We start from the raw sequence: 27,920 nt of genomic DNA, 5'->3' as shown, positions 1-27,920 counted from the left end.
CCTGCTAATGCTAGAGATGTGGGTTCAATCCCTGGGTTGGGAAGATCCCCTGGAGAAGGAAATGACAGCCTACTCCAATATTCTTGCCTGGGAAATCCCACGGGTAGAGGAGCCTGGTTGGCTACAGTCCATGGTGTCGCAAAGAGATGGACACGATTTAGTGACTAAACAACAATAAGAAATCCTGAGCCAAGAACCGCTTGGCCTCTCGATTGGTCAGTGGCTTAGTGTGGATGGCCACCCTCCTCATTGTGTAAGTCTGACTATTCCTCTCTCTGCACTAAAATCCTCAGTAGGTGAAATAGCCTATAGTATTTCCTAGGATCAACGTTTATAGAAGATCATTTCATGAGGATAAGAGCTCCATATTACTACTTCTGTCTGTGATTCACTAGTAGGGGACCATATAAGAGACTGGGAAGATTTGACCTAAATTACAAACCATTCCCTAGAAGCTGTCTAAGACCCATGTGGGTTATGGGTGACTTGAAACTCATTTGACCTTTAACAGTTGTCAGCCTAGAGCTGAACTTCTTAACCCCAGCATTAGTGACATGTATGCCAGGTAATTCTTTGCTGCCGACGCTGTCCTAGGCATTGTAGGATGTTAAGCAGCGTCCCTAAGAATCTATGCACTGGATACCAGTCACATTCCCCATCCCAAGTTGTGGCATCCAAAAGTGTCTCTGGATGTTGCTAGACATCCCCTGGAGGGCAAAGCTGCCCTCTCCCTCTGAGAACACTGAGCTAGAGAGGATCCATCCATAGTGCACTCCAAGTCAATTTAGAAAATAAAGCTAAAGTTTCAGCTCTTTTATATTCTTACAAAGTTCAATATGTATGCATATTCATTACACTGTATATATTCACTTATTTCAGCCAAGTGTAATTATTTTTAAGGTGCATCTTCCCTCCTCTGAATGTAATTGGACAGAATGCTCAGTGGATGTAAAGACAGTGTTCATTTACATAAGCCCTCCCTGGCATGCTTAAAATGAGCTCTTTACTTCCCCCATCTCAAACAGAAACTTAACACAATATGCCGTGTTATTTATGCCCTTACTGCGAAGAGGGCGGCCTGTGACTTTGTGCTTTTTTATACCTTTGCTCTTTATACTGGTATTATTGATTATAGCAGCAATCATGTTACCGTATATGGCAAATTTTAAGTTCACTAAATTGTCTTCCAACATTCTCATCAGGTCCCATATACTCAAGCATTTCTCCGCCACTTAGAGTGCCACTGACTTAAGCAGAAGAACAAGGCTTAGACAACAATAGCTAATAATAATAACTACTCATTATTGAGCACAGATTAGAACAAACTACATGAAATTGCTCTTTTTTTATGTGTCTTATGCTTTATGTGCCTGATTTCATTTAATCCTCACAGCAAGCCTCTTTTTTTTTTTTAACCACTGAAGAAAACCAGGTTATAGAGCAATTAAGTGATTAATCGCTTAATGGTTAAAGCAATTAAATGGTTAAAACCTAAATCTGCCTGGTTACAAGAATCTATATCCTTGACCACCAGGCTATTATGGTGTAAGTTTGGATCTGCTGTCTCTTAATTTTTTTTAGAAGTCACCAAATGCAGGACAATATCTTTAATAAATAAAAGTCTGTTTTCTCCAAAAGTACAGAAACACAGTGTATGGCTCTTAGTTCAATAGAGGTCTAAAAGGAGATGAAACATTTAAGACATTGCTTCCCAATACAGTTAGATTCAGTATCAGGTGAATCAGTGCTATCTAGTGGCACCCAAATTGCTATAAATCAATGCAATTTCTATAACAGCATATGGCAAAGCTATGAATGTTTAACATGTTCAGCAAGTAATCTCATTGGAGTTCTCTTTAAAATTACATTTGCAGCTGAAGAGGAAATCAAGCCTGGTTTTGTGAGGCCAACACTTATCAAAATGAGAAATAAGTTTGAAAATTTTGCAAATAGGCAGTACAAATACAGGAAAGAGCCACAAAGCACATTGTATGATGACATTGTTCCACATTAATACTTCTTAAACATTTTTAAATGTTGATCCATTTCAGTGATGAATATGTAGATTATTATCCCATGTAGCAGATGTCTGGCCTGAAATAATGCAGTGATCTAACGCAAAACTCATGAGACTGTCACATTTTTTGTAGTCATTATTGCGAAAAATGTGAGAGCACATTTTTGCAAATCATAAATACCAATGATCATTTTCTTATATGCTTTTTATAAAAATAACTTATTAAGAATGAAAGGGGAGGCAGCTTCAAAAGAAATAAGTTCATATGGGCAGTGAAAAAATTGTTAATTTCTTAGCTTCCTGGATAATCAGAGAAGCTGCCTCTGATTTGTTGGTGTTCAGTCACTCAGTTATGTCCAACTCTTTGCAACACCATGGACTGCAGCATGTCAGGCCTCCCTGTCCTTCACTATCTCCCAGAGCTTGCTCAAATTCTGTACAGGCTATATTGCCAAAGCACTGCATTACCTGTCGGAGATGGGGGTGGCAGCACGTATAAGCATACAGAAGGCAGGTCTTCGAGTAGAGAATAGTTATCTGTCATCTTAATCCTTATAGATAATTTCTGTACAGCTGTTTTAGAGCACAGTTTGGCAGACTGCCAGCCATGGGCCAAATCTTGCCTGCTGACTGCTTTTGTAAGTAAAAACACTTCTTCATGTGCTGTCTATGGTAGCTTTCATGCTCAGTGGCAGAGTTGAGTAGTTGCAGCAGAAACTGTATGGCCCACAAAGCCTCATAGATTTATCATCAGACCCTCTGTGGGAAAATTTTGCCAACTCCTGGTCTAGAGAAAGGAGACTTTTACCAAACTGTTCTTACTTCCTTTACATGTTAGGTGAAGTGTTCTCTTTTCTTCATTTATCAGCCAAATACATACTACGCAAGTTCTTTGTAAAGTCGTAATACTATTCAGTCATTCAACAAATATTTGTTGAGTTTCAACCATGTGCCAGGAACTTTCTAGGTGCATGGGAATCACAGCAGTGAACAAAACAAAGATCTCTGCCTTTGAGAGCTTCTGTTCTTAAGGTAAGATCTTCAAGTCTGTTGTTGCTGACGACAGCATCCAGCAAACATGTACTGAATTTCCGCTGCGCACAAGACCCAGCACTGAAAGGTGGAGGGGATGATGGCATTTTCGTAAGAAAAATCATTACCAATCCTTAGGAACGCAAATAACTAGTACAACGGAGAAAGGGATAAATGCTGTAAAGACGACCCCATTAGGGGACTTCCCTGATGAGCCAGTAGTTAAGAATCCACCTTCCAATGCAGGGGATACAGGTTCAATCCCTGGTGGGGGAACTAACATCCCACAAGCCACCGGGGAGATAAGCCCACACACCACAGCTACTGAACCCCTGCACTCTAGAACCTGGGCTGCACTCTACACCGCAACTAGAGAAAGCCAGTGGGCTGCCGTAAGGCCCAGCACAGCCCCAAAAAAAAATATTTTAAAATCGATCCCAATAAACAGCAGTGGAAGTTCAGAGAAGAAAGATGCTCTCAAGTCGTTTGAAAAGAGGCTCGTGATGACAAGGTCCATGGAAGTGTTTTATCCTCATCTGTTTGGAGAAGAATCACTGTTAGCATTACAGTCGTAGAACCCTGACTGTATTACTGTTGACAGACAAATAGCTGTTGGAACAGGAGAACCATGTTGGCAGCTGGCTTCGCTCATGTTTTCACTGATGTCAGAAGGCAGTGAGACATCCAGTATGACTGCACTGCTGCCGGTGGAGGGGGAGGTATAGTAGAAAGTGTGCAAGTCGGATTCCCTTTCAATCCAGAAGGAGACTCATCGCCCACTGTTTACTCCAAGGGCCATCACCAGGCTCAAAAGGATCAGGTTTCTAGAAACCCATCAAGATTTTCAGCAGGACCAGTGTCAACAATTGCTGAGAACATAATGTAATGTTGTGTTGAGCTTCCTAAGTTAACTGGACGAAGCCTGATCTCGAAGTATATATGGAGACGTCAATTCACTGCTGAATCGGACACAGTGTTGTATACACAACAAAACATTCTGTAGCTCATTTCATCAGGCCTAACTGGCTTTCTGTAAGACAACAGACTTCTTTGCTGTCCCAGCTGTTTCGAATAGAACAGAATGTTCAACAGTCAGCCAATAACATAGCGTTGCTAATTGGAATTCACAGAGGAGCATGGTTTTGTCCAAGATATTCCCATTTGCTACCTGCCCTTTTTGCTCTCTACCCACGTTCAGTATATGGTTTTAATTAGCAGTGGAGTTTTCAGTAAAATCACAAAAGGCATGTTTTGTTCCCATCCTTCCTCCATTTTCAATTTTTAGCAGAAGAGCTAGTAGGCAACTTCTCTTTAAAAGCAGATGTTTTACAGGATAAGCAGAGGTGGGTAAGGAAGCGATGATAATGGCTTTCAGCACAGGTTATGAAGGCAGAGTCTGACAAAGCCCATTGTCATATTTGCTCAGTGTAAGCACATGTGTGCTGCTCCTAGAAGCTGTTTCTCCCTGCTTGAATTGTTCCGTGGTTTGTTTATGCTTTGCTCATAGCAATTAATGACTGTTTGCATTTTCTCTCTAAGGTCAGCTATTTCTGTCCATATCTTAAATCGTCTACAATTGTCAGCTTCTGAAGCATGCAATATGTAACTCCTGGTGCAGTTCACAATTGGAGGTGATTTTCACTTAATGACTATTAAAATATATCATCACTGTATTACTTAAGTAATTTTATAGATATTGCTTGGGAATAGTAGTGGCAATCCCACGGTGGAAACTGAGGGAGCTTTATCTGACTTATAACCATCTCTCTCCATGCTTTTTAAAGAAGTTGTGTATAAACTGCTATGTAATGTAGCTCTATGCTTCTGCCAGCCCCAAGCAATTTGCCATCATTTCAACCTCTCCAGGAAAGAAAGAAAGTGAAGTCTCTCAATCTTGTCTGACTCTTTGTGACCCTGTGGACTGTAGCCTGCCAGGCTCCTCCATCCAAGGGATTCTCCAGGCAAGAATAGCCATTTCCTACTCCAGGGGATCTTCCTGACCCAGGGATCAAACCCTTGTCTCTTGTGACTCCTGCATTGGCAGGCAGATTCATTATCATTCCACCACCTGGGAAGCCCTATACAGAGATTCAGGGCAAGGGTCCCCAGCGTTTGTGCCACAGACCAGAAATGGTCCCTGGCCTGAGTTAGGAACCTGGCTACATAGCAGGGGATGAGTGGCGGGCAAGCAATGCTTTGCCTGTCTTTCCATCCTTTCCCCATCACTCAGATTAAGGCCTGAGCTCCACCTCCTATCAAATCAGCAGTGGCATTAGATTCTCTTAAGAGCTTGAAGCCTACTGCCCTTGAATCAACTGAAACTCCCTCCCCCCATCATTGGAAAAATTGTCTTCCACAATACTGGTCCCTGGTGCCAAAAAGGTTGAGGACTGATGATTTAAGGTGCAAGACTAATCTTAAAAAAAAAAAACAAAAAAACAATAAAGTAAATGACTTTAAGTGGCTTTTAAAGTAAAGGGTGTGACTTTTTAAAGTAAAGTGACCCTTTAAAGTAAAGGGTCACTTTTTGAGACCCCATGGACTGTAGCCCACCAGGCTTCTCTGTCCGTGGGATTCTCCAGGCAAGAATACTGGAGTGGGTTGCCATGCCCTCCTCCAGGGGATCTTCCCTACCCAGGGACTGAACCCGGGTCTCCCATATTGCAGGCAGATTCTTTACCATTTGAGCCATCGGGGGTGGAGAGGGGAACTGATGATTTGAGGTGCAAGTCTAATCTTTAAGTTACCATAAAAGAAATAGTAAATGCAGCTAAAGGTAAATACTGAAATTTGGGAAATGCTATTCTGCGGATTATATGACTTTTGAGGGCAGACACTGTCTGCCTTATCTTTGACTCCAGAATACGCAGTGCATGCTAATTTGATGATTAAACTTTTTTTCCCTAACTTCAGCCTTTTACGGAATTCTAACAGATTTCATTGTTATTTTTCCAGTAATTGTTAGATGACACATCTGAAACCTCACAGGCAATTGAATCATGCTGAACTCTGAAGCAATTTTGTTCTTTTGAACTGACTAAGACTAACTTTCCAGCCATAATATTTAACTAGTTGATTGCATCTTGCCATTTTAAAAGTTAAACAAAAGGTTGCCAAATAAGTTGAGATATTTTTGCTATAAAACCTGAAAACAGCAAAGGAGCAAAAGTGATTATTTAGGAGTCAAAATGAGTACTTGTATGAACATATTTTTTGCTATTATTGTGCAGTTGCTAAGACATGTCCGATTCTTTGCCACCCCAAATTGGACTGCATCACACCAGGATTCTCTGTCCTTCACTGTCTCTCAAAGTTTGATCAAATTCACATCCATTGAGTTGGTGGTACTATCTAACCATTTCATCCTCTGTCACCCCCTTCTCCTCCTGCCCTCAATCTTTCCCAACATCAGGGTCTTTTCCAGTGAGTCAGTTCTTCCAATCAGGTGGCCAAAGTATTGAAGCTTCAGCTTCAGCATCAGTCCTTCTGATGAATATTCAGGACTGATTTCCTCAGTTGACTGCCTTGATCTCCTTGCAATCCAGGGGACTCTAAAAAGTCTTCTCCAACACCACAGTTTGAAAGCATCAGTTCCTCAGCGCTCAGCTTTCTTATGGTTCAACTCTCACATTCATACATGGCTATTGGAAAAACCATAACTTTGACTATATGGACCTTTGTTGGCAAAAGTAATGTCTCTGGTTTTTAATACACTGTCTAGGTTGGTCATAGCTTTCCTTCCAAGGAGCAAGCATCTTTTAATTTCATGGCTGCAGTCACCATCCACAGTGATTTTGGAGCCCAGAAAAATAAAGTCTGTCACTGCTTCCAGTTTTTCACCTTCTATTTGCCATGAAGTGATGGGACCAGATGCCATGATCTTAGTTTTTTGAATGTTGAGTTTTAAGCCAGCTTTTTCACTCTCCTCTTTCACTTTCATCAAGCAGCTCTTTAGTTCCTCTTCCTTTTCTGCCATAAGGGTGGTGTCATCTGCATATCTGAAGTTGTTGATATTTCTTCCAGCAATCTTGATTCCAGCTTGTAATTCATCCAGCCCGGCATGTAACATGATTTACTCTGCATTTAAGTTAAATAAGCAGGGTGACAATATACAGCTTTGACAGACTTCCCCGGTGGCTCAGACGGTAAAGTGTCTGTCTACAATGCGGGAGACCCGGGTTAGATCCCTGGGTCGGGAAGATCCTCTGGAGAAGGAAATGGCAATCCACTCCAGTACTATTGCCTGGAAAATCCCATGGACAGAGGAGCCTGGTAGGCTACACCCCATGGGGTCGCAAAGAGTCGGACATGACTGAGTGACTTCACTTCACTTTTCCTAATTTTAAACTAATTTTTCCTAAATTTAAATACCTAGAATAATGGGCAAATTTGGTCTTGGAGTACAGAATGAAGCAGGGCAAAGGCTAACATAGTTTTGCCAAGAGAATGCACTGGTCATAGCAAACACCCTCTTCCAACAACAGAAGACTTTACTCATGGACATCACCAGATGGTCAATACCAAAATCAGATTGATTATATTCTTTGCAGCCAAAGATGGCAAAGCTCTATACAGTCAGCAAAAGCATGACTGGGAGCTGACTGTGCCTCAGATCATGAACTACTTATTACCAAATTCAGACTTAAATTGAAGAAAGTGGGGAAAACCACTAGACCATTCAGGTATGACCTAAATCAAATCCCTTAGGATTATACACTGGAAGTGACAAATAGATTCAAGGGATTATCTGATAGACCAAGTGCCTGAAGAACTATGGATGGAGGTTCGTGATATTGTATAAGAGGCAGTGATCAAGACCATCCCCAAGAAAAAGAAAGGCAAAATAGTTGTCTGAGGAGGCCTTTCAAATAGCGGTGAAAAGAAGAGAAGCAAAAGGCAAAGGAGAAAAGGAAAGATATACCCATTTGAATGCAGAGTTCCAAAGAACAGCAAGGAGAGATAAGAAAGCCTTACTCGGTGATCAGTGCAAAGCAATAGAGGAAAACAATAAAATGGGAAAAAATAGACTCTCTTCAAGAAAATTAGAGATACCAAGGGAACATTTCATGTAAAGATGGGCTCAATAAAGGACAGAAATGATATGGACCTAACAGAAGCCGAAGATATTAAGAAGAGGTGGCAAGAATACACAGAAGAACTATACAAAAAGATCTTCATGACCCAGATAATCATGATGGTGTGGTCACTCACCTAGAGCCAGACATCCTGGAATGTGAAGTCAAGTGGCCTTAGGAAGCATCACTACAAACAAAGCTAGTGAAGGTGATGGAATTCCAGTTGAGCTCTTTCAAAACCTAAAAGATGATGCTATGAAAGTGCTGCACTCAATATGCCAGCAAATGTGGAAAACTCAGCAGTGGCCACAGGACTGGAAAAGGTCAGTTTTCATTCCAATCTCAAAGAAAGGCAATGCCAAAGAATGCTCAAACTACCGCACAATTGCACTCATCTCACACACTAGCAAAGTAATGCTCAAAACTCTCCAAGCCAGGCTTCAACAGTATGTGAACGCTGAACTTCCAGATGTTCAAGCTAGTTTTAGAAAAGGCAGAGAAACCAGAGATCAAATTGCCAACATCCGCTGGATCATCGAGAAAGCAAGAGAGTTCCAGAAAAACATCTACTTCAGCAACTGAACTGAACTGAATTTTAAATTAGTCCATTGTTCCATGTCTGGTTCTAACCGTTGCTTCTTAACGCACATACAGGTTTCTCAGGAGACAGGTAAGGTGGTCTGGTATGCCCATCTCTTAAGAATTTTCCATAGTTTATTGTGGAAACCACACAAAGGTTTAAGCATAGTCAACAAAGCAGAAGTAGATGGTTTTTCTGGAATTACTTTCTCTGTGATCCAATGAATGTTGGCAGTTTGATCTCTGGTTCCCCTACCTTTTCTAAACCCATCTTGTACATCTGGAATTTCTTAGCTCAGATACTGCTGAAGCCTAGCTTGAAGTATTATGAGCATGACCTTGCTGGCATGTGAAATGAACATAGTTGTCCAGTAGTTTGAACATTCTTTGGCACTGCCTTTCTTTGGGATTGGAATGAAAATTGGACCTTTTCTAGCCCTAGGCTCCTGGCTGAGTTTTCCAAATTTGCTGACATATTGAGTGCAGCACTTTAACAGCATTATATTTTAGGATTTTAAATAACTCAGCTAGAATTCCATCACCTGCAGTAGCCTTGTTTGTAGTAATGCTTCCTAAAGCCCGCTTGACTCCAGGATGTTTGGCCCTAGATGGTGGACCATACCATCATCATTATCCTGTCATTAATACCTGTTTTGTATAGTTCTATGCATTCTTGCCATTTCTTAAACTCTTCTGCTTCTCTTAGGTCCTTACTGTCTCTGTCCTTTATTGTGCCCATCCTTTCATGAAATGTTCCCCTGATACCTCCAGATTTCTTGATGAGATCTCTAATCTTTCCCATCATACTGTTTTCCTCTTATTTCCTTGCGTTGTTCATTTAAGAAAGACTTCTTATCTCTCCTTGCTGTTCTCTGGAACTCTGCATTCATTAGGGTTTTTATTTTTCTTTAACCCTACCAAACCCAGTTCCCCTGACAAACCACATGCTTTCTTCAATGTTCACAATAATTTGCTCAATAAGAGCATTAAGAAAGGAAAGATTATGAAGAAATTTAACTGTAAAGATAAAATTGTTAATCATATTGAATTCAAAATTCTAAATATATTAGGTACATCAGTTTAGTTCAGTTACTCCGTTGTGTCCATATCTTTGTGACCCCATGATCTGCAGCACGCCAGGCCTCCCTGCCCATTATCAACTCCCGGAGCTTACCCAAACTCATGACCATTGAGTCGGTGATGCCATCCAACCATCTCATCCTCTGTCGTCCCCTTCTCCTCCTGCCTTCAATCAGGAGCAGGTCTTTTCAAATGAGTCATTTCTTTGCATCAGGTGGCCAAAGTATTGGAGTTTCAGTTTCAACATCAGTCCTTCCAGTGAGCACCCAGGACTGATTGGCTCTCCTTGCAGTCCAAGGAACTCTCAAGAGTCTTCTCCAACACCACAGTTCAAAGCATCAATTCTTCGGCGCTCAGCTTTCTTTATAGTCCAACTCTCACAGCCATACATGACTGCTGGAAAAATCATAGCCTTGACTAGACTGACCTTTTTTGGCAAAGTAATATCTCCACTTTTGAATATGCTGTCTAGGTTGGTCATAACTTTCCTTCCAAGGAGTAAGCGTCTTTTAATTTCATGGCTGCAATCACCATCTGCAGTGATTTTGGAGCCCCCCCAAAATAAAGTCAGTCACTGTTGCCCCTATTTCCCCATCTATTTGCCATGAAGTGATGGAACTGGATGCCATGATCTTTGTTTTCTGAATGTTGAGCTTTAAGCCAACTTTTTCACTCTCCTCTTTCATTGTCATTAAGAAGTTCTTTAGTTCTTCTTCACTTTCTGCCATAAGGGTGGTGTCATTGCATATCTGAGGTAAACAGGGTGACCGTATACAGCCTTGATGTACTCCTTTTGCTATTTGGAAACTGTTGTTCCATGTCCAGTTCTAACTGTTACTTCCTGACCTGCATATAGATTTCTCAAGAGGCAGGTCAAGTGGTCTGGTATTCCCATCTCTTGAAAAATTTTCCAGAGTTTGTTGTGATCCACACAGTCAAAGGCTTTGGCGTTGTCAATAAAGCAGAAATAAATATTTTTCCAGAACTCTCTTGCTTTTTCGATGATCCAGTGGATGTTGGCAATTTGATCTCTGGTTCCTCTGCCTTTTCTAAAACCAGCTCGAACATTTGGAAGTTCACGGTTCACATATTGCTGAAGCCTGGCTTAGAGAATTTTGAGCATTACTTTGCTAGTGTGTGAGATGAGTGCAATTGTGCGGTAGTTTGAGCATTCTTTGGCATTGCCTTTCTTTGGGATTGGAATGAAGTTGACCTTTTCCAGTCCTGTGGCCATGGCTGAGTTTTCCACATTTGCAGCACTTTCACAGCATCATCTTTTAGGTTTTGAAATAGCTCAGCTGGATTTCCGTCACCTCCGCTAACTTTGTTTGTAGTGATGCTTCCTAAGGCCCACTTGACTTTCCATTCCAGGATGTCTGGCTCTAGGTGAGTGATAATGCCAGTTAATTGTTTTGTTAGTTTGTAGTAAATATATCATAACATACTTATCCAAACAATCCTTGTTTCCTTTTAAACAGTCGCTTTCAGGGAATAAACATTGGTTCCAGGAACCATCATTATAAAATATCTTTGCATCTCTCCCTTTGTTTCTTAAGTCAGTGACACATTTTTTTGAGAATATTTGTTTATGGGAAATTTTTACCCACTGTGAATATGTTTGGTTTTTGAAAATGGGTTAAAATCATATAGAGCCAAGTCTGAAATGGGTAAAACACACACACACACACACACACACACACAACAAAAGCGGAGTATACTCCTTTTTTTTTTAGTGAGTCACTAAGAATATTAAATTTTTACACCATAAAATAGCAATTGAATATAGGTAAATGTATCAAATGGCCCTATCCAACACAGTGTTTTTCATGAGTTTGTTCCTCTGTGGCTGAATGTGGCTTCATGTTTATTGTATTATGATTTAATTTTGGAAAAGATGGTTTGCGTAGTTAGATGTTCTAATTGTTCAGTGGTTCTGCTTGGGTAGATTAGAATTTCAAAATGTCAGTGCTGAGAAATCTTAGGAGATGGTCTTGCCCAGCTTGGTCATTTTCTTCCATGAAGAAACTGAGAATGTGAGAGTGACAGGCTCCTACTTCCGACTTCCACAGAGCAGACTTTCAAGAATATGATCATTATTGAGTTCCTTATTGCATATGGCACTGTCCTGAACTGTGCAAACTAGGATAGGTAGGTGGAAATACAGAAAGAGGTGATCAGAGCCCCACCCTCATGGAAGTTAAAAGCTATATAATGGCAGTCATGCAGATTGAGTTATGGAAGGCTAACTTGAAGTAAACTGTCCAGTTAGAACTTTCAAATAGGAATAAAGTTTACTGAGGAAGAGGTTAAGCTTTTTCAAGCACTAATGGAGAACTGGGAATTAAAAGTGGGGAACAAACAGAGGAAGAGTGCATTGTTAGGCTAGAGACAAATTCAAGAAAACATTTCTGCCACAGATTCAGAAACACATAAGTGTCTTTTCCTTTTCTCTAGGGGCAGAGTTGGATAAATTAAAATTTTTTAAAAAATTAAATGCAGCATTTGTCTTATAAACTTTGGACTTACAATATTTCTGTGAGAAAAATACTTGGTGGGCATCATTAAATATTAATCATTAGAGATCAGTTTAGCAAAAAGATTTAGTCGGGTTGGAACAACTTTTAAGAAACCAATTACAATGTGTGTTATGAAAGAGAAGTGGAAGAAACCCAGGGAAAATATTAGAAATTGCAAGTTCCTTCACCCAGTGGAATTTTTGCAGGGAATTATGGCTAAATAGCTTGTTGAGGCTTAAGACAGTAATAAAAATAGGTCCCTGTGCTAAGGATGTAAGAGTTGGCAAAAAGCAAAAGCTTGCAAAGAATCTTCCTTTTTAACCAATATTTCCTTCTTAATATATAAGTATTTAATTGAAAAAAGATAGAAATTAGAAATAGCCATCTTATGGTGACCCTGTAAACTTTACTTGCATAGAAAGTCCACAAATTAAATAAAAATTTATAATTGGAGGATTTGAAGATATTGTTCTCATATTCTGACATGTTGATTTGTTCAAAAGGATCATGAAATATTTTTCTTTTAGGGTGTTCTTCTAGGGATCATTTCATTATTTATTTCTAGGTAACCCTGGGGATTCTGGCAATCTTTTGAAGATATGTAAAATGTTGAAACTTAAAGACATACAGCTGACCCTTGGACACCTCAGAAGTTAAGGGCACTGACCCTCAGTGCACTTGAAAATCCATTTGTAAATTGTAGTTAGCCCTCTGCATCCAAGGTATTATTCCTCATTTTTAGATTCAACCAACAGTAAATCATATCGTACTACAGTATATACTATTGCAAAAAAAAAAAGTCTGTGTGTAAGTGGACACACGCAGTTCAAACGTGTTGTTCAAGGGTCAACTGTTCATTCAGTCCCAGCTGTATGCCAACAGCTACTTCAGAATGAGCTGACATGGGGTAACTCGAGCCAAAACCATAGATCTGACTATTATGTTCAGATGTGAAATTCTAAAGGCCTCGGGGAGTTGGAAGATGCACAGATAGAAAGGAGAGTTATGTTCTTAATCAGTGCTGGAAATCTTTACTTAATCATGCTTTCTATATAAAATGTGAAAGAGAAAAGCATAATAAAAGGTTTCCCACTAAAAAGATGCTTAGATGATTTTGGGCCAATAAGAGAAAGGAGAACTCAAGGGAAAGCAGACACACTCATATTTGCCCACTGATGCTTGGACTGAGAAAGACAGTGAGAAAGGACAAGAGTGGAGGTGTAGATCTGGGCATCTTGCTGAATGAACCAGCCGGTGTAATGACAGCCTCAGAGTGTGCCTCCCAGAGGAAGGAGGAAGTCCACAAGGGCCGTCAAATCCTATTCATTCTTGCCAAGGTAGGGTTTTAAATTTCTGAAAGAAAACCAACTGGCATCAAAGCATAGATTATATCTTTTCTATTTACAGAAAAAGGACCTCTTATATTTTTAATGATGCAACCAGCTTCTTGCCATATCACAGTTAAAAATATGGCACAATTTGGAAAATGCAGAAAAATATTGAAAAGAAAATAAATAGCAAATATTTCTTAAAACCTATTTACTTAATTTAAAGGTGTATGTTTCCCAATTGTTACTTATAAATACCTTTTTACATTGAAATCATTATTTGTTGACAATTTTATTTCCTCTTTATTTTATACTTTATATATAAAAATGAATTATATAATATATGAATTTTCTCTATGATCATTATTATCATTATGGTTATGCCATAGTTTATTTCCTAATCTCATGTTGTTGAAAACTTAAGGTTAATTTCAGCTTTTTTTCTACTGTAATGAATTGATTAATATCCTGGTATAAAAATCTTTGTCCATATCTTGAATTTATTAACCTAATCTAGATGCCTAGAAGTAGAAGTACTGGATGACACATTTTAAGGCTGTTTATTTATACCCATTTTGTCTAAGTTGTCTGATTTATTGGCAGAGTTGTTCATATTTCCTAATTACCTTCTTAATGTCTATAGGCATAATAGTATATCCTCCTTTCATTCTACATATATCTTCCCTCTTTTTTTCCCTAATCAGTCTCTGAAGAGATTTTTAGATTTTATTGCTCTTTAGAAAAAAACAAAAAACCCACTATGGGTTTCATATTTTCACTGTTTTTCTGCTTTCTATTTAATTGACCTTTGCTCTTAATTATTTCCCTCCTTTTACTTAATTTATGCTTAATTTGCTGTTCATGTTCTAGTTTCTTAAAGTGGAAACTTGGATTATCAATTTGAGACTTCTTCTTTTGTAATATACACATTTTAATGTTATACATATCCCTCCAAATACACTTTTAATGCCTTCTCACAAACTCTGATAAATTGTGCTTTTATTTTCATACAAGTAAAATTTTTTTTAATTTTTCTTTTGATCTCTACTCATGAGTTAAGTAGAAGTATGTTCTTTAATTTCTAAATACTTGAGGATTTTCAGATATCCATCTGTTGTTGATTTCCCTGTGGTCAGACAGCATCTTCTGTATAATTTCAGTCATCTTAAATTTGTTGAGATTTGTTTTGCCACCAAGCATATAGTGTATTTTGCAGAATGTTGGATGTGCACTTGAAAAAATACTTGTAATCAGCTGTTTTGGGATAGACTATTCTATAAATACCAATTAGGTCTAGTTGGCCAGTAGCATTGTTCAACTCAATTCTTTATCTAAATGTTTCGTGAGAGAGTTATTGAGTTAAATGAGTTGCTGAGAGAGGAATGTCGAAATATCTGACTATAATTATGTGTGTGCTTGTGCTCAGTCGTGTTGACTCAGTGGCCCTGTGGACTGTAGCCCACCAGGCTCCTCCGTCCATGGGATTTTCCAGGCAAGAATACTGGAGTGGGGTGCCATTTCCTTCTCCAAGGAGTCTTCTGAGCCCAGGAATTGAACCTATGTCCCTTGCCTCTCCTGTACTGCAAGCAGATTCTTTATTGCTTAGCCACAGAGGAAGCCCAATAACTATAATTATAGATTTGCCTACTTTTTCCTTATAGTTCTACCGGTTTTGCTTCATGTATTTTGACACTGGGTTAATGTATACATACAATTTAGCACTGTTATCCCTTTTCTTTCCATTTTTTTTTTACTTATTCAACAACTCATATTTCTATTTTCGTATGTAGAAAATGAGGAAGTTAGTACAGTTGACCCTTGAACAACATGGGTTTCAACTGCGTATGTCTGCTTACATGCAGATTTTTATCAATAGTAAATACTGCAGTACTACACAGTCTGCAGTTGATTGAATTCATAGATGCAAACTGTGGATACAGAGGGCCAACTACAGGTTATATAAGGATTTTTGACTGTACAGAGAATTAACACCCCTAACCCCTGTGTTGTTCAGGGGTCAACAGTATAGCATTTCCTTTCCAGCAAACCTATAATGAATGACTTCCAGTTTCTTATGAAATTCTCATGATTAATGAAAACTGTCTATCACTTGTTTAAAACCTCTGGCTTTCATCTTAAATGAAACTGAGCTTCCTTTTGGTACATGAAAATGATGCTCTTAAGTCATTTTAGGATTATGTTCATGCATTTAGCTCAGAATAAATGGATTTTTATAAATGTGTGTGTGTGTATGCATGCATATGTGAAGTGAAAGTCGCTCAATCGTGGTTGACTCTTTTGCACCCCCATGGACTATACAGTCCATGGAATTCTCTGGATCAGAATACTGGAGTGGGTAGCCATTTCCTTCTCCAGGGGATCTTTCTAACCTAGGGATTGAACCCAGATCTCCTGTGTTACAGGCAGTTTCTTTACCAGCTGAGCCACCAGGGAAGCCCAAAAATACTGGAGTGGGTAGCCTACCCCATCTCCAGGGTATCTTCCTGACCCAAGAGTTGAACTGGGGTCTCCTGCATTGCAGGGGGATTCTTTACCAGCTGAGCTACCAGGGAAACCCATGCATGCATATATATATATATATATATATATATATATATATATATATATATATATATATATATATATATACACACACATATATATATACACACACACACATACACACCCATATTTAGTCTTTTAACCTTTCTTTTGCATTTCATACATATAAATGTGACAAAGAAATAAAATATAAACTTGGTACATAGTGCAGAAAACGACAGCTAAGTCATCAGATAGTCATGCATGCTACGTGAGGCCTTACTGCATGTGAGTTTTGAGGAACCTGTCTGGGCCACCTCATTTCAGGTCAGTCCCTCAGCCATGTCCGGCTCTTTGCGACCCCATGAACTGCCTGCAGTCGCTTCATCCAGTGTCTTTGGCACCATTCTCAGTCCCTTAGTCTCCCTTGACCCCACAGTCATCCCCAGTTCCTGTCTTTTAACTGGTATTCCCACTTCTATGTTTGTGGTACTCCAGCCTGTTTTCCACAGAGGCCAGAATAATCTTTGAGAAATACACATCAAAACATATCATTCCTCTCCTCAAAACCGTTGATTACCTTCTTATTGTACCTAAGGAAAAAAATCCGCAGGCCAAATCCCACCTCTGGATCTCACTGCAGTCACTTCCTCAGGCTCAGTGTGCCTAAGCCATGGGCTTTCCCTCAGTTCTTCAAACACACCGAACTCTTTGTTACCTCAGCACCTGCATGTGAGTCTAGAACACTGCTCTCTCACCACCTCACTGGGACCCCTCACCTCCTACTTTTTCCATCCTCCACCTATGAGTTCTCATCTGGCTGATTCATTGATTTGTACTCAGCACTCAAGTATCGCCTTCAATATCATCTCCAGAGGTAACTTCTCTGGACCTCAAATCTAAATCTAGTTCTTCCTATTATTTACTCTTCTTCTTATAGTTCTTACCAGAGTTTTTAACTGAATTGTGTTATGTATAGTTTAATGTTTTTCTCTTCTGCCATCCTGAAGCTTTCAGGATCATTTACACTGATATTTTATATTTGCTCTTTGACCAGCACATAGTAGGTGCCAAATAAGTCATTATTGAATGAATGAATGAGTATGAGGAAGAAAAATGAAGTGTAGCAAATAATTAGAAAACATTTAAGAGGGAAAATATGCAATTTTTACTATTTATCAATGAAAGGTATATTAAAGCATCTGTTTTCTCACCCATTTAGCTAGTAAAATTATTCAAAGATATAATTCCCTTTTTCAGCTAAGATTTGAGGAAAAGGAAAATTTCATATAATCCACAAGCGTTCATGTTTGTTTATGTATTAAATATTGTTGAATGAGTAACAATATTTATAATCATGGAAAGCAGTCTAGGTAAATGTATTTAAAATCATCAAATTGTTTTTATTGACACAGTATTTCCACCCAAGAATTTGTCATAAAGAATATTGCTAAACATGGGAAAGTTTATATATTTAAATATATTTTTCACAGTGTTATTTATAGGAGTAAAATATTGAAAAACCACCTAAAATGCCCAGAAAAGTAATACCTGAGTAAAGCAAAGTATATTCACTAGATAGTATATGAGTGGGTGGCGGGGGGAGTGAAAGTGTTAGTCAGTCATATTCAGCTCTTTGCAAACCCATGGGCTGTAGCCCGCCGTGTTCTTCTGTCCAGGGAATTCTCCAGACAAGAATACTGGAGTGGGTTGCCATTTCCTTCTTGAGGGGATCTTCCTGAGCCGGGGACCATACCTAAGTCTCCAGCACTGCAGGCAAATTCTGTACCATCTGAGCCACCAGGGTAGCCCCTTAAGTGAGTAACATAAGCTAAAGGTAGAAGTAACATAAGCTGAACATGATGATTTTCTAAAACTTTATGTTAGTGCTACTGTTGTTGTTGTTTAGTTGCTAAGTCATGTCTGACTCTTTTGTGACCCCATGGACTGTAGCTCACCAGGCTCCTCTGTCCATGGGATTTCCCAGGCAAGAATACTGGAATAGGTTGCCATTTCCTTCTCCAGGAGATCTGTCTGACCCAGGGATCAAACCCTTGTCTCCTGAATTGACAGGCAGATTCTTTACCACTGAGTCACCAGGGAAGCCCATTTATATTATTAAATATAAATAAATGAAGAAAGCAGAGTTTTACAGTAAAATTTACAAATCTTATCCGCAGGGGGAAAAGAAGTCTGGAAAGAAATATGTCATACTGTTATGGCTTTAGGTGATTTCCTTCTCTCTTTATATGGATTATAATATTAAATTATGATATAACATAGCTTGTATCTTGAGATTCAGTTTTATTTTCAGTACATTTAAGTGAATCCTGAGCCTTACATATTGCAATGATTTGAACTGAAATGCCCGTGCTCTCTTTTTTTAGGATGACAGAAACTTTGCTGAAAGCTCCCATGCTTATGGGTTAGATCAGTCATCTTGTTGGCAGGATCACAGTCGCTTCCTGTCTAGTCCACGATTTTCCCACTTGAACTGTAAGTAATGATGCCCAGTACTAGCTTTTAAATTGGACTTAAGAAAATTCAGTTCATGGAAAGATTAAAGTGAAAGACCAGAACATGATAGTAATATTCATGTTGTAATTTTGAAAAAGTTTTCATTGTGAATCATACAAATAATGCCCAAGTACATTTATAAAATTAACCAACTTACTAAAAATATATGGAATCCCTTCTTTTTAGACTTTACACTTCTCACAAAAACTTAAAACTAAATCGCCAAATTTTAATTAAGCAATTTTTTTGGCATGGAGATTGCTAGTAACTGTGGATGAGTGAGTAAGGAAGTTAGATTGTATTGAAATAAAATCCAAGTCTTCAAAAAGTAGAAAAACTATTCAGAAATATCTAATTTTGTACGAAGAATAAGGATATGAAAACGATTATTGTGTAGGTTTCATTCTATGAATAATACACTGTAGATATTAATAAAAGGTTATAACGTTAACAAAGTGTGAGTCTGTTGACCCAGAATACCTTCTCCCACCACTTATATTTCACCTTGGATGCAGTGTCCTTAAAAAAACCCTTTAGAACTCATGGTTTTAAGTGTGGTTGCTGTTATGAGTCGGAGAAGGCAATGGCACCCCACTCCAGCACTCTTGCCTGGAAAATCCCATGGATGGAGGAGCCTGGTAGGCTGCAGTCCATGGGGTCGCTAGGAGTCGGACACGACTGAGCGACTTCACTTTTGCTTTTCACTTTCATGCATTGAAGAAGGAAATGGCAACCCATGCTAGTGTTCTTGCCTGGAGAATCCCAGGGACGGGGGAGCCTGGTGGGCTGCCGTCTCTGGGGTCGCACAGAGTTGGACACGACTGAAGCGACTTAGCAGCAGCAGCAGCAGCAGCTGTTATGAGTGCTCACAATGCATTACAAATTTCCTTTGAAACCTTTCTTGGAATAATTATGGAATTATTTGCTATTCAAGTAACATTTTATTTGCTGATTCTTCTCTTCACCCAAGAGTGAACTCCATGATAGGAGTGATGTTTATACACCACTGTCTCCTCAGCATCCTATATGAAACTTGGCACATAATAAATGCTCAGTTAATGTAAGATGAATGAGTATATGAATATTTTTATTTCAAGTCCACTTTAATCCAAGCCATTTGGGATTCAAATGTTAATAGATTCTTATTTAGATCATCATTTAGCTCTTCAGTTTCCCATGGACATAGAGTTTGTACATTCAGTTGGACAATGCTGTCATTTTAAAAAGCTAGGTTTCTATAAAATAAAATATCAAAATTAGCCACTAAGAAGTAGACCAAATAGAAAATAATAACTCATTTTTTTCTGATTTATATTCATGGATTCATTGAATAAATATTTATCAGTTTCTGACAAATGGTTTGGCTTCCATTATATCATGATTAATTTTATTCCAACAGCTAAGCATTTTCCCTTTCCTGCCCCAACCATTTTGCCAAGTGATTTTATATATTTTCATAAACCCTCTGCTATTCTCATCTGGCAGTCACCCTTCAATTTGGATCATATCTCAGGTTGGTTCTGGTACCTCAGAATATGATATATATGTAGTTATACAAAATTATTATTTTTCATATTAAGCAATGGAAAAATTTCCTCAGGTCTGTTTGATGTATGAAAACATGGAAGAGGAAGAGGGTGGGGACCGAGCACCAAAACCCAACATGGTACCCCATCCATGAAGACATCCAAGAGCCTGGAAATAAGCAGCACCAGGATGTGGGCACAGAGGGCTTTGTTCTACTGGCATTTAATTTTGCCTTTATAACTTCCAGAAGTCTCCTTAGAAAGATTCCTCCTTAGAAAGGCTTCTAGAAAGGTTCCTTTGAAGACATTAAGGGGAAAACATCAAAATTTTTGGAATTTTATTTAATATTATGACAGGCAGTAGAAGAAACTGTATTTGGCTTTTCACTCAGTAGCATTTCATGACTAACACTGGTCATTTCCTAAGATGTAGTACTCACAGGCTGCTGTAGGCTTCTATATAAATACACTGACACAGAAAATCAGGTAAGAATAAGAAAAAATATCATTGAGAACATTATTTGGATAAGAAAATACTTTATTAGTCTATATTATATAATCTGACTGAGAAATTTAGCTTAAAAAGTAAACCCTTTTATTAATTTATTGATTATTTATACATAACCATATATTTTGCTATTCTTCTTTTTAACAAGTTTTGTGATTTTCCTCCCATACCTACCTCCCCCATGTTTTTAAGGATACTTTAAAAAGTTTAATCATAGGTACCTATTGTTACTCATTTTAGGTGATTTAGTAAACATTTCTAGAAATAACATTGATTCTAATTTACTTTTTTGATGAACTTTGAATTTTCTGTATGTTTTTCATGATGGCTTTTGGAATTGAATTATGATCGCCCTAAATACTTCTCCATTTTTTGTGGTACACACAATTTCAGTTTAGTTATAGAAACTGTCCTGTCGTGAACATTTTCTTGACACTACAAAATTAAAAAGGAGATTTGTCAAAATCAACAAAGAGAAAAATGGAGCCTGCAGTAAGCTGATAATGCAGGGAACAGAAGACATCTTAAAAATATCATGAATGCCCTCATAGATATGAGGAGATAGTGCATCCAGTAAAAATAAGAGCAAGATGCTATGAAAAAGGAGCACGAGCCAGGAGGTCTTGGAAATTTTAAATATGATAAACTAGAAAGGTGGGAAACAACAAAGTTGAGAAACCTCAAAGAAAGCAGAAGATAAGGAAAAAGGGCAATAGAAGAGATAAGCTATTCCGAAAAACCAATATAGGAAGGACAGACCGTGATTAGTGAGAGTCCTGGAAAGAGAGAATAAAGAAAACAGAACAAAGGCCAGAAGTGGGCAGATGACACGGCCCACCAATACATGGCTATTGCACAGTTGTCGCCCTGAGGTTTTTTCCTTCCCCTTCCGCCTATATGGTGGATGCCCATGTTCCTTTGGTCACCCCCGGCCTTCCTCTGCTGGTTTCAGTTCTTTTGTGGGAGCACATCCAAGAAAGGGAGGTAAATATTTTCGTTTTCGTATCTGAGAATCAGCTTCTTCCATTCACACTTGACTGAGACTTTGGCTGGCTATAAAATTCTCGGTTAAAAAAGACTTTCCTTCTGAAGTCATCACACAATTATCTTCCAAAATCTAGTATTGCTATTGAAAAACCTTCTATCTTTTCCATTTGACTCCCATTCCTCTGACATGATCGTTTTCACCATTGCTATCCCCCTGCACCCCGGCCTGGCAACTTTTAGGATTGTCTCTTTAACCTCCATGAGTTTTGTGATGGTATGTCTCCCCATGAGTCTTGTTTCACTGAATTTTCTACCTATTTGCTGTGGGTTTTTTTTAATCTGGACATTCATATTCTTCAATTCTCTCATAGGGAAAGAAGAAACAAAAGATTCTACCAGGAAAAGCTTTAGGAAATAAATTTTTTTTTAAAGCTGGATAGATTATTGGATTCACTTGAGCACTGAGGAAAACTACTAGTAGGCACATGACAGGTCTAATTGAGCTATTAGAAACAATTGAGGATGGTTATGGAGAAAGAGTAAATTAAAAAAACAAAAACACAGGTCAGTTAATAACTCCAGGAAAAAGATGAAAAGAAACGGTGTCAGAGTAGTCCTATTAGGTTTGTATGAGCCATATTTATAGTCAATGTAAATACTCACTACTGACATAACTGGAAGTCCAGACGTAACTACATAGGGAGGATGGGGTGAAGGGAAGTGGACGGGTGTGGATACGTCTAAAAATGATAACTCAGAAAATAGCAATATAAGCTGCTTTTTCTTTCAAAAATTGAAGTAAATATGGAAAATAAAGCTAAAAGAGTTGATTGTGGTTGACTCCCGGGAGCAAGTGTGTGGGGTTGGGAGGGATAGGGCAAGAGGCCGCAGTCTTTCTGTGTAGTCCTTTGGTGCTGTTTGATATGTGTATGTATGGAAACTCTGGCTAAAAAGGAATCTTATAAAAATAAAATGCTACTAACTCCAGCTTTTATGTCTGACTAGCATGTGCTGGATTTTGTTGTTAACTTCTGAATGCACCATGAAAGCTGTCGGGGAAGGGGGCGGTTAGAGCAGCTGGCCTGCGTGAAGACAAGGCGGGTAACTCAGGTGCTGAGGTTGACGCGAGTTTCTGAGCCCACGGAACAGGCTTCTTCTGACTCAGGTTGGGATTTGCCCTGGATGAGGCTCTTTTGTCTGTGCTGAAGACGCTAACACGCTCATCCTGCTGACTTCGGTGCCCCATCAAAACTGTGACCCAACAAAAGCGCAGAATCACTGACCACGGAAAAAAACAAAGGAAATGGGAAAATACTGCATAATTTGTGGTCTCTGAAATGACCCAGCCTTAATGGAAGTTTGTTTTCAGTAGTAATTTATGTCAGCTTTGTGTAGTTCAGGTCAATTCAAGAAAAGGTAGATGCTTCCCTGCCAGGAAGACAGGGAGAAATGTATAAATTGTAAGTTTATACAACCACTGGAAATAGGAACACAGAAATCCATTATTTAAAGCCATGATTACTACCAAATTTATCCTGGCTGGCTGGAAGCTATGGCCGTGATTCAGGACACTCTTTTAGAAGGCTTGGATTCCATTACCTGTAGCCTGTAGACAGTGGGGGCTTAGTGAGGGAGACTCATAATGCCAGCTTTGGAAACTGTCATTTTTACTTTTTTATAAGTAGTGACTGGGTCTCCATGTATAGCTCCTTGTAGGCTAAAGGACACAATTTCTGGACAGGGCTTTCACTCCCAGGGCCCAGACCAGACTGGATTTGAGTGAAGTCTGGAGCAAACCGATGACTTCTCCACATCTCGAGTGCTTTGAAATTCAAATGCTAAATGTTGGTGGAGTTGGTATCTATAAACTCAATTTTAAACATAAATGCAGATTTCAATTTTTCTATAATTCTAGCATTGTTGTAAATAATGTTTATTTAAATGAATATTGGCTCAGAGGTTAAAGCATCTGCCTCCAATGCGGGAGACCCGGGTTCGATCCCTGGGTCGGGAAGATTCCCTGGAGAAGGAAATGGCAATCCACTCCAGTATTCTTGCCTGGAGAATCCCATGGACGGAGAAGCCTAGTAGGTTACAGTCCACTGGGTCGCAAAGAGTTGTACACAACTGAGCGACTTCACCATACCACCATAAATGAATATATAAATAAATAATCCCAGAAAGAAAGGACTGTGGTATTTCATGGGGTTACTTTAGGAGTTGTAAGTGAATCTTAACATATTAATTTAACTCGAAATTCTTAGAAAAGAAAATCAATGAAAGTTAATAAAAAAACTTTTCTTTTCACTTGCTTACTTTAGATCATGCTGCTCTAAAAAGAAAAGTTCATGTAGTTAATATGTGTTAAAGGTGAAATGATAGAACGTACTTGGACCAGGACTTTATATTAGTGGTTAGGAGGTTATACCTGAGCTGAAACCTGAATGGCAGGAAGAACCAGCTGAGTTAAAATTGGGTGGGACGCATCTTCCTGGTCCAGGGGCAGAACTGGAAAGACCTCAGAGGGAGAAAAAGAGGAAGAAGAATAAGTGAGGGAGAGTGATTGGGGGAGAGCGGGGCAGGACATGAGGTCCCGCGGCAGCCTTTTCAGCCACCATCAGATGTGCAGATTTTATTCTGATTTCACTGGGAGGCCATGGCGGGTGGGGAGGGAAAGGATCACGCAGCAGAGTGACATAGTCTGATGAACATTTTAGAAAGGTAATTCCGGTGTGTGGAAAACGCGGCAAGATGAAAACAGGAGAGAAAATGGTGGCCTGGGCTGGGGTGATGGTATTAATAATAGAGATGGTGCGAAGCAGAAGGACTCGGGTGAAATGGAGGGCAGACTCCTTGGAACTTACCCTTAAATGGGACGGGCCCAGCGAGCAGGCCACGGGAAGGAAGGAACCAAAGTTTCAGAAACTGGGTGGATGAGTCTATCATTTTCTAAGATGATGAAGAGCAAGGGATAGGCAGGCAGCAGAGATGAAGAAACCAAGTGGGAGGACTGACCGATATATTCGGATATAGGCATCTGGAGCTCAGAGAGAGGTAAGAGGTGGTAGAAAAACAAACCTAGATTCCACATCTAGTCTCAGTTTCCTTTTGTGTAAAACAGAGGTTTCTATAAAAAGGAATCCCTTCAGATTTCTTCTTCTAAAAGTCTGTGTGCTTTAATGTCACTATATACTGATCAACACCCGCCTTCTACCCTCACTGTTTAAGTCCAAAACAAATGACATGAATATGTGGGGTTCTTTTTTAATATAGTAAATATTTTATTCCTCAATTAAAGATTTGGTAGTCCATGTAAAGCTTACAGAAAACTAGTAAGCAAATGCAGTGATTACTTATAGCTTTGTCAAGCCAGGGATTATATTCATCCAGGTGTATTTTTCTCTTTTCTCTTACCCTGCCAGCATTTACTCAAAGAACAGTTGCTCCAGACTCACCTTCAATCAAGGAAGATGCCCCAAGTTTACTGATGGATGGAAGAAGTCCACAACCCAGAAAGGAGGAATACGAAAGCAAAAACAGCAAAATGTAATTAGTTACTTTACCTGAGTGTTTTACAAATAATAGTATATGTATCCTTGCCACAGTTTGGCCCAGATAATCTAGCAGACATGTCTGCAGCTTCTGCTCTTCAGCATTGCCAAACACTGACTGAAAGACAGTGCAGCTGGTCTTTGTGGATGATATAAGTTAAACCAATCCAAATAATATCAGCTCGTGAATGACATACAGCTAACTTACTGGCAACTTACACCAGCAGAGAAAGAAGAATATTTTTCACCTTGCATTTTCCATTTTCAGGTGTAGTCAGTCACATTCTTCTGACCAAAATTTGGATTTATATTTGAGGTCTTTCAAAAATGACTGGCTGAAAAAGAGGAAAATGAGTTCTCCTTGAGGCAGAAGTTGCCGGCACTTTGAATTCAGGGAGCATTTGTATACAAGTGATTTTATTTTGATGCTTTCTCCCTCATAAATTATCATGTGTTATAACATGTCATGGAGATATGCATATATAATATTAGACAGTCCACTTTATAAATGCTCAGGATTGTTAACATCTATCATCTCAGCAGTCTGTTACTACATGCAGTATCTTAAAATTATTTCTAATCATCCATTTTTGTAACAATGAAGAATTTACAAATGAAATCTGAATTGTTAGAGTTATAAAGAATTTGTAGCATATTTTATTTATTTGTCTTTTTGTGGCCAAATATCCCACTGTGATCACTCCGGTCATATCCTGGACCTTCTTTGGTTTACTCTGACCAGAATCATAGCGCCAAACTCCTGTGTCCATGAGATTTACTTTCCAAGAGTTCTAGTATAATCTGTTACTATCTGTCTGAATTCTTTGAGTATCTTAAGAGTCTTTCTCAACATCAAAGTGTTTTTAAGAACCTATTCTCTTTACATGCTGATTTACCAGTGAAGAAAGATGTTTATTAAATGCTAAATAAGAGTAAATAGCCAGGAACTAAATCCCACTGGGTCATGATGGAAAGATTCTGAACAGAGACAAGGACAATAAAGCAGTGTCTTCATAATGTGCATTACATTTTGTGTTTGTTAAAATCTACTTGCTGTTTAGAGCTCTCACATTTTGTAAAGATGTTTCTTGTTCTACTCAAGATATGTTTTCCTAATTTACCGTATTTAAATGTGCAGAAGAAATGGAATTCTCCACGAACTCAAATGCAACAGTTACCTCAGAAGACAGAATGTTTTACTTCACAATTTACCAGTACAACGTATACAACCTCTGATAATGCAGCCATGCATTTTATCATTTGTTCATTCCAAAAACCTTTTGCTGAGTTGTTGCTTTAGGCTAATCACGGGGTTACAAAGGAAAACGAGACCCAAAAACAGGTGTGCATGTCCCAAACTTTATTTGGCATTAGGAGTTACATGAAAAAGGAGTGATGTGCTCATGCTGGCTGGAGAAATTCTGGAATAGGCACCACTAAGCAGGCTTGGTTTGGTTGTGTCTAACCTTAACCTTGAGACTTGGAGCTGCTAATGTGCTAACGAGCACCAGAGGCTTCAGTGCAAGTGGAATTATTACTCTTTGGTAATAATCTGGGATATTGAGAAATTATGTCAGTATTTTCATTGATGTTTTAACTAATACCATATTTATCTACATGGATCTAAATGACTGGGAAGAAAACAAGGGAGAAATTAACAGGTTTTACTTAAATCCTACAGGTAGATGTTAGATAGCTTTTCATTTACTGCATTATTAGGAACTTCATGTGGTCCATTCTCTTTAGTAGAAACTGATCTAAAACATTATTAGCTTTTCGTGGGGGGGGGGGAGCATTATTAGCATTTTTTTAAAAATCTGTGGTCATTAAAAAAAGTTACATCAGGCCAGTTAAGCCTGAAAAGTGGAGGTAGCTCAGATTATGTACTTGGCACATCCTTGAAAGCATGTTAGGTGATGATTTTATAACAGAAAAGGATCTTATAAAAGGCCTTTTTTTTCTTTAATCTGGAAAAAAAAGCATTGTATATTACTGAAGTCCCTATACTATGGTTGGATGAATGAAGGTGTCTGACTTTAAGTATGGAACACACAAGAACTTCAAAGGCAAAGTCAACTTTTTGTGAGCAACAGTTTTGTCGAAATACCTTGGCCCTCTGTTTATGTGGAGTTAAATCCAAGGACCTATCTTCTCTGAAGATTTTTCCTATCTCTTGCAGTCACCATAAGCTTGAGTTGGAAATTTAAAAGGAATGCTAAGGAAATACTAATAGTTTGGTTTGTACATTTCAGAAGCCAGAACGGTTTTCCCTTTACTCACCCCTTTGGCAGAATAACGTGTGATATCAGCCCCATTGAGCTGAGGCTGGTCCGCCATGTTGCTTGTAGCACTGGGACATTGGACAGGATAAACCTTATTCTGGAAATGATCGTGGTCCCAGACTTAATTTGAAGATTGACCTTTTCAGTTTAATAATTTTGATTCTTCTGGCCATCTTTCTCCCTAAACACACTAAACTTCCACTGAAGTTACTGAAGGCTGCAGATGGGAGAAACACAGCTGGGAGAAATCTGGCTTGATGTTTTTCCCATTGGCTAAGGTTATTACTATTTCCTTGACTAATGTCTGATTTGAAGGCTGGAAACCAGTTGGTTATATAACATCTTATGCATCCGGCTTACCAGAATCATGAAGCTTCTTTC

At 38.8% G+C, this 27,920-nt stretch overlaps 1 protein-coding gene across 7 annotated transcripts in view; it reads left to right on the top strand.

Annotated features, from left to right (window-relative positions):
* Positions 1-26,274, top strand: part of CEP128 (centrosomal protein 128) — a 456,691-nt gene extending 430,417 nt beyond the window's left edge. For all 7 annotated transcript variants that reach the window (XM_069595215.1, XM_069595218.1, XM_069595214.1 and 4 more), the window contains 2 exons: positions 18,556-18,664; positions 25,129-26,274. In XM_069595215.1, the coding sequence (XP_069451316.1) occupies positions 18,556-18,664; positions 25,129-25,256 (237 nt within the window). In that variant the 3' untranslated portion in view covers positions 25,257-26,274. The remainder of the gene's footprint in view (positions 1-18,555; positions 18,665-25,128) is intronic.
* Positions 26,275-27,920: the final 1,646 nt, after the last annotated feature.

Source organism: Ovis canadensis, chromosome 7 (genome assembly GCF_042477335.2).
Source record: "Ovis canadensis isolate MfBH-ARS-UI-01 breed Bighorn chromosome 7, ARS-UI_OviCan_v2, whole genome shotgun sequence".
Taxonomy (NCBI): Eukaryota; Metazoa; Chordata; class Mammalia; order Artiodactyla; family Bovidae; genus Ovis; species Ovis canadensis.
The sequence above is the reverse complement of the archived record's forward strand: the minus strand, read 5'-3'. Positions and strand labels throughout refer to the sequence as shown.